Genomic DNA, 8,187 nt, shown 5'->3' with positions numbered 1-8,187 from the left:
ATATTTCTGATAATTAGCACTGAGTTCAGCGTTAACGTAGATTCTTCTTTTTATTGCAAGCACTTTCGACGAAAAATTACGATCGTCGTCTTCAGGCGAATGTGGAAAGAACAAATTTGAAAGAGGCACGTGCCGAACGTTCCAAACCGAATAACGGAAGATTTTCGTTGGCGAATTTTTAAAAAATATAATGTATTCTTTTAGCGTTCGGTAACTTCGCCGGTTCGAAGGAGATTTTAGATCGGCACGAATTGACGGTGCATGCGCTGAAAAGCACACACGCTACGTGTGCGCTTGTCGGCGTGTTTGAGTGTTTATGCGCTTGTAAAGAGTGACCCAAATTTCGGGCAAGTCCAGGGTGGGGACGTTGCATGCCTCTGCTGTTATTGTGAGGATCGCTTCCCAGATGAATATTATTTTTCTATTGTTGGAGCTTTTTAGGAGCGCTGTTTCTGACCAAAGCGGAGTGTAACCTTGTTGTAGAACTTTTCTGGTCAGCTCTGTTGTTTGCCTTCCTTTATTTATATCATCCTGGTGTTCCGCGATACGGCAGGCGATCATTCTTGTTGTTGCCCCTATATATTTCTCTATTTCTCCTGTTGTTGGATTTTTTAGTGGCACCGCGTAGACCCCCGATTTTTCTAATGCGCTGATTTTGTCTCGGTCGTTGCATATGGTTCTGCGTAGGCTGGGTAGAGGGGTCAAGGGGAGCACGAAGCCGTACCGCCGGAATATACGGCTAATGAGTATGGACTGTGCTCCTAGATATGGTAATGTTGACGGTACTATTGCCATTTCTTTTTTGTTGTGTAGCGTGGTGAACGGGTGGATGGAATCGTTCACTCTACGCAGTACATGCGTAAATTTGGCGCCTGTGAACCCAGCGTGTAATACTGCCATTCGTATGATTTCCAATTCATCGTTTATTAGGTCCTGCGATGAGGGAAGCAGTATCGCCCTTCTGATGAGAGCTGCTATGGCGGCATTGATATACCGCGATGGTTGGAAGGCGTCAGCTGGAGTGATGTGGGGAATCATGTCGGACTTGTGGTATACCGCAAACCGTGGTCCTTCCGGCGATTTCTGTATCTGCATATCCAGAAATGTTATTGTCTGGTTCCGCTCCTTTTCCCAAGTGAATTTGATGGTGGGATAAACGCTTGATAATCGCTGCATAAATCGGATGAATTCTTCCTCTGAATTCCCCCATGCTACTAGGATGTCGTCAACATATCGTAGGTATAATAGGGGGTAGCAAATAGTGAGCGGTGCGTTGAAAGTTTTTTGCTCCACGTCCCTCATGACGAGCTCGGCCAAGACTGCAGAGAGAGGGGAGCCCATAGGGACACCCTGTTTCTGGAGATAGATTTTCTGGTTGAAGCGGAAATAATTGTTTTCAGTGACGAAGATCAACGCTTCACGAATATCTAGTACCTGCTGAACTGTGAGACCTTTCTTAAGGAGCATAGTATTGGCTAGCATTACGGCTTCAAACGTGGGGACGGAAGGGTATAGAGATATCACGTCCATTTTGTAGAAGGTGCAGATGTTGATGTTTGCTCTTGTGATGTTGGCTTCGATGGTGGTCTTGGCTTCTATGGAGGAGGGAGTGACAAATGGTGACTCCGGGAGCAGCTCTCGTAGAAATTTTGCCAGGGCTTTTTCCAGGTGGTAAGTTGGATGCGACCTTTTGTTTACTAAAGGTCGTAACGGCCAGTTCTCTTTATGCGTTTTGGGTTGAAAGAACAGCCTAGGGCAGGCAACATTTGATGGAGGTTCAAGGTGACCAGATAAAGTCAGTGCTAGTCCTGGCAGTGTTGTAATTTTCCTTGCCTTTCGCAGTACAGTTGGCGTTGGATCTCTGCCCATCTCCACTGAGCATGAATGCAACAGAAAGTCATTCGCTCTAGAAGTAAAATCGTTCTCTCTGCATAAGACAAATCTTCTGTCCTTATCTGACATTAAGAGCCTGAGACCATTCGTGGCTAAGAATCGTGTTACTACCTGGTGGTTTCCACGGTTTTTTGGTGCACCTTGTGATCGCTTTGTTGTAGCAAGCTTCGTGAAGACCTCTAGTTCCATTTGCTGATGCATGGGTGTAGGTTGGCAGGACTTTATGGCCGCTAGGGCGGCCGGGACCAGCTGGTCAAAATCGGAGCTTGAGGGAGGGGGGATATATTTCGGACCTCGTTGCAACATGTTATGCACAATCGTGGGCACACTTTCTTCTGTGTAGTTATGATACGGAGTTGGTACTGCCACTGTTTTTTGTGCATACGAAAACTTGAGTAGCCACTGGAGTTTTTTGCTCAGCCTCTTTTTAGTTTTTTGAGTGGCGACCGAAGCTATACTTTGTATTTTGCCTATCTGAGTGTACAACTTGGAGGGGTCACAGACTTTGGAAAATCCCAGATGTGCCACATAGGTTCTTTTCTCCGCTTCCGCGATGCACTTACGTTTATTTCTAATTAGCTTGGTCAAAAGGGACTGTTCTACTTTCGGAAGTGTTCCTCGAATACACTCCGGAAACTTTTTGCGCTTAAGTTGTATGCATTTGGGAACTACTCTTTTGGCTCTGCACGTTAGTAGGAAATGTAGTTGGGCGAGCAATTTTTGCCATTCTATCTGTAATTTCAGCAACGTGAAGAAACAGTTTTTCGCAGTTTCCATTGCTTGTAGAAAATAATAAAAGTTAACTCACGCCAAAGTTGCATATATTTCTGATAATTAGCACTGAGTTCAGCGTTAACGTAGATTCTTCTTTTTATTGCAAGCACTTTCGACGAAAAATTACGATCGTCGTCTTCAGGCGAATGTGGAAAGAACAAATTTGAAAGAGGCACGTGCCGAACGTTCCAAACCGAATAACGGAAGATTTTCGTTGGCGAATTTTTAAAAAATATAATGTATTCTTTTAGCGTTCGGTAACTTCGCCGGTTCGAAGGAGATTTTAGATCGGCACGAATTGACGGTGCATGCGCTGAAAAGCACACACGCTACGTGTGCGCTTGTCGGCGTGTTTGAGTGTTTATGCGCTTGTAAAGAGTGACCCAAATTTCGGGCAAGTCCAGGGTGGGGACGTTGCATGCCTCTGCTGTTATTGTGAGGATCGCTTCCCAGATGAATATTATTTTTCTATTGTTGGAGCTTTTTAGGAGCGCTGTTTCTGACCAAAGCGGAGTGTAACCTTGTTGTAGAACTTTTGAAGCGCATAAACACTCAAACACGCCGACAAGCGCACACGTAGCGTGTGTGCTTTTCAGCGCATGCACCGTCAATTCGTGCCGATCTAAAATCTCCTTCGAACCGGCGAAGTTACCGAACGCTAAAAGAATACATTATATTTTTTAAAAATTCGCCAACGAAAATCTTCCGTTATTCGGTTTGGAACGTTCGGCACGTGCCTCTTTCAAATTTGTTCTTTCCACATTCGCCTGAAGACGACGATCGTAATTTTTCGTCGAAAGTGCTTGCAATAAAAAGAAGAATCTACGTTAACGCTGAACTCAGTGCTAATTATCAGAAATATATGCAACTTTGGCGTGAGTTAACTTTTATTATTTTCTACATTACTCTTATGTTATTGTTATAGCAGAATTGATTAAAAAGTCAGTTGATATTGTAATACTAAGTTTTCATTCTTAATATTGTTTGTAAAGTATGAATAACCAACCCAGTCACTAGCATTCCAAAAAATCAATGTATCTTTAATGTAATAGATTGGGAGAAATCATTTGGAGTTAATAATAATAATAATAATAATAATAAAAATTAAGTTTGTTTCCTATTATATTGGATGTAGTGGGTTATACTCGTGTAGCATACACAAATTAAAGGAATGCATTTGACATTACTTCACACTCGGTCACTGCACGTTCTGCATCCATACAAAATAATCAAACACATTACTTCTCTAATAAACACAATGCAACGTCGGAAAACGACTACACCTCGGACTCCGACACCTACACTACCGTAAACAAAATACACATAAGGCAAGGCATTTTCCAGGATGATTCATTCATTTTCCAGGATGATTCATTAAGTCCACTTTGTAGGTTTAAGGCCAGACTGAAATCCACTCTTCAATAGGTTCAATGCCTAGATTTCTAACATTTTGATATCCTCACCAAATTAATGTACTTTAATTTGATTATAGTTTTTTCCTGCTTTTTGTATGAAAAACTGTTTATACTCTATGCATGTATGTATGTACAAACATGTTTTCTTAACTTCTAAGTTAAGTTTATATTTTATGTTTATGAAAACACAGCATTATAATAATACTTCCACATTGACTAGAATTCATCTTTTTGTTTAAAAATCAAAACATTTATTCAAAATGCAATTTTTTATGCTTGATCAATGCAAATTGTATCAAATCATGAAAACACTGAAAATTTATCTATAATTACAAAAATTTTTCTGCAATATTAAAAACTATAACAAAATTACATTAAATTAATTTTTACAATATCATTAGCAATGCTTACAAGTGTAGACTATTCTCAATTTGTTTAACATACAAGAAAAGCAGGATTAAAACAAATTTTGGTCCTGATACAATACTAGAAACTGGCCTTCTAAATAAACCTCATTCAATTGAAAGACAAAAAATTATTAGTAAGTAATTATAGTTTTACATTCAGTTTAACCTAATCATTATTAATGTCTTCTGTTAAAATTGTATATAAGAATTTTAAGCATAAGATATTTATAATGGTTTTCTGTGAGTTTCTTCTAAAATAGTTAACTGGTCCCAGCCTCTCTGGCATTTGCCAGAATTGCCAGACAGCCGGTCTGGCCCTCCATATAGAAATAAATTTGTATCTATACTTCAATTTGAAAAGTTAAAGATCATGTTAATGTAATCACAGCAAATTAAATATTTTGTTATTTTAAAGCAATTAATGCAGACTATTAATTCAAGCCAGCATACCTTCTTCCCACATTAAAGAAACGATTCAAATACTCGGCAAATAAAATTTCGACCAGATTTTTTAAGAATTGCAAATACTCCATTCCAAAAACGTTACGCTAAACATAGGTTAGTATTATAAGATTTGGTAGACGTAATAGACGCGTCACGTAGCCGTAGGTATATTATATACGGAGCATACTCTACCCTAAAAGTTTCGCGAGTCGCGGCGCCTCGTTACGTTCGTAAGTGCAACCGAAGTAATCCGCAGAGTCGCAATCGGTCACTTTCGAAAATGCATTTGCCGCGTACTTCGTACAACATTACGAGTCAAAATATATCGTAGGGTCAACGTGGGTAAATATAACACAGTTCAAAAAATGTAAAAATACTGTGTTATACTGTATTATACTTGTGTTATACTGTATTTTTCCTTTTCCTTCCTTTTTCTTTCTCCTTTCCTATAGTCTACCAAATTATTAATCCAATTTAGTAGACGACCGGACAGCCGAGCGGACGAGGTTGGAGCCTACCGTTCCGGGGGACCCGGGATCGAATCCGGACGGGTCAAAAAATCCCCAGGAATTTTTTGGGGGTCCTCGTATAACAACTCCGCTCCGCTAAACGGCACCACAGAGTACAAAGAGACCGAATTTTAATCGTAGGCCCCGTCCGTCACCCGGTAATCGCCGAGGCGTCCGGACTTAAGATCAAACCCAAGTTAAACGCTCGGGCTGCGGTAGTACTACCCGACGGGGACCGTCCTTCCTCGCTCCCGGGTCCGACCTTCTTACGTCTACGTAGTTTCGATGCAGCCCGTACCGCACTTAAGAGTTTTCTACCGAAGAGAGACCGGCTCTCGTAAACGGTCGGGAAGTCCCCTCCTTTAGAAAAGGGGGTCCCGCCCGACGCGTCCGCCGAGCTCATAGGTCGGAGACCTGTCGTTATTCCCGTCGATTCCTTTAGTTTCGACAGGTTTCCTTTACTCGCCGCCGGCATTCGAAGTACTCGTTCGAAAGGCTCGGACCGGTCGACCCGGTCGGCCCCTCGGCAAAAGTCCCCCGTCGGAGGACGGTCGAGCACGTAGTACCTCGCGTCGCCGTCGGAGCGGCCACCGTCTCCCCGTCCAAACTCCGACTCGAAGCGGGGAAACCTCCCACGTTCGGTCGACATTTGCATCTCGTACCGATCGCGACCCGCCGGCGTCCGGCCGACTTCGGGCGAGAAGGCACGGGTCGACCCGCCCGCCGTACTCCGAGTCCGGCTCTCTCGCCGGTACGTCGGATCTTGGCGGCAGAGCGTCTCTTACGTAAGTAGAAGGTTCGACGGTCTCCGTCGCGCGGGCTCCCGGCGCCTCCCCGGCCGGCCGGTCGGCGCGCCCGTCGCCCCGGATCCCGACGCGGCCTCCGACCCGCTCCGGGTCGACGCACGGCGCGCGTCTCGCCCCCGGCACCCCGCCTCCGACCTCCCGCGCCGATCCGCCGTCGCGGTAACCGTCGCCCGAGGCCCGAAGCGACGGGGCGATCCGACCGGACGCGTCGGACCCCCTCTCTCGCCACCCGGCAACCCCGTCGGGGCCCGGCCGAACCCGTAACGGGCCGGCCGAAAGAGGCCCTCTTAACGCCCGCGCGGCGAAGAGTTAAAAAAAACCCAGTTTAGTCATCTTTTTATTCTTTAAACATTTAATTTAGGCCTATACCATATATATTTACTATTTATAATATAAAATAGTTGGTATCATAACATACTTTGTTTGAAAAGGTTAATAAAATCACTCGGTAGTGTTCCCACCCATCCCGGACAGTCCGATTTTTAATTTATTGTCCGGGTTAACAATTAATTTCGTCCGGGATTTCGTAGCAACCCGTCGACCATTTTTTGTTTTTGCTTCTCTCTCGGCTCTTTAACCCGTAGTGCCTCGTTATTAATCTCCCCGTCGGCAAAGGCGAGTCGTTACGGCAATATAACGGGTGTCTCCTTTTTCGTCTCCCGGCGTCCCCAAAAAATTTTTTGCTCGACATTTCTCATACGTATAGAAAAAAACGAAAACTATTATATTTTAACACCATCCGTAGACCTCGTCACGTATTTCTCTTTGTAAAATACAGACCCTAACAAATACCATTAAAAAAGTTTCGAAAAGCGTCTCGTATTTGCGCACGTCGACCCTAAATATTACGACCGTTAGAAAATTCGGCACGGACGCGCGGTGCCGTAACTAGCCATTCCCGCGCCCCGTGCAAGAATTTGCATTTAGGTCCCTTAACTAATTAGGTTCGGAAAAGTAATAAAACAAATAGACGCATTTCGGGCTCCCCTTCCGAGCGGGCCCCGCGCGGGTGCACCCGTCGCACCCGCCCAGTCACGGCACCGCCGACGCACACTTACAAGACTCGGCCTGCCGGATTTTTCGCAGTCCCACATCCAAAAACGTTTTCTTTCGCACTAAATTTAGGAAGATTTTTGACTAAATTATCATAGTTATACGTTAACTTTCGGAACGTTATCCACTTTTTTCGGAAAAGTGAAAATCTGCCCGGAATTCGTCCACAATTACCGCGGACGTCGGTTTTTTGCACGGAATTTAGAAATCGGGCAGCGGTCCCGCACAAGACCGGAAAGCCAATCCGGTAAGCCCGCACCGATCGGAGTCGCGCGCGTCTCGTCGATACCCGACAGAGCGGCAGATCGTCGGCCGCTAAAGCTTAGTTCGCACCGAGCGAATAGCGAAAGCGAAAAACGAGTTTTATTCGCTCGGCGAAATCGACCGACCAAAGGCGAAAAGCCATGGCCAATCTTAAGCGGCGACGGAAAACGTCGTCCGGAAAAACAAAACGGCCGCTTCCGATATTCCGTCGTTAACCACGTTTGTTTATTTATCGAGGAAAAAGAGTTACGTCAAAAAAAAAGCGACGCCGAGTGAGAGAAATATTAAAAATCCGTAATCACATTTACTCTATTGCGCGAGAAAGTTTCCGTAGCCGTCCGGAAAACAACTAGCGGGACTAGGATCGGTGGCGAAAAAGCTCGACGGTTCCGAACTCGGAAGCGACGTCGCGTCCGACGCGTCATTCGCCGTTTTTCGCTTGGGCCGGCGGCGCGAACTAAGCTTACGTCTTTCTAAATACCGCACTCCGGCACATTAGACGCGGGGCACCGGCGACTACCGCGTCGAATTTCCCGGAGTGGCAGACTCGCCCGCGAAAACGTCGATTCGAAGTCGAGAAAATATTAAATCCGACGAATAATAATACACGCGAGTAAACAAA

General features: G+C 44.8%; 1 protein-coding gene across 1 annotated transcript; it reads right to left on the bottom strand.

Moving 5' to 3' along the window:
- Positions 1-282: 282 nt before the first annotated feature.
- LOC136971450 (uncharacterized) lies at positions 283-2,670 on the bottom strand. Its single transcript, XM_067265906.1, has one exon. It carries the CDS (start codon positions 2,668-2,670, stop codon positions 283-285), a length of 2,388 nt encoding a protein of 795 aa, XP_067122007.1.
- Positions 2,671-8,187: the final 5,517 nt, after the last annotated feature.

Source organism: Centruroides vittatus, unplaced genomic scaffold (genome assembly GCF_030686945.1).
Source record: "Centruroides vittatus isolate TY-2023 unplaced genomic scaffold, ASM3068694v2 contig_2547, whole genome shotgun sequence".
NCBI lineage: Eukaryota > Metazoa > Arthropoda > Arachnida > Scorpiones > Buthidae > Centruroides > Centruroides vittatus.
This window is presented reverse-complemented; position numbering and strand designations above follow the sequence as displayed.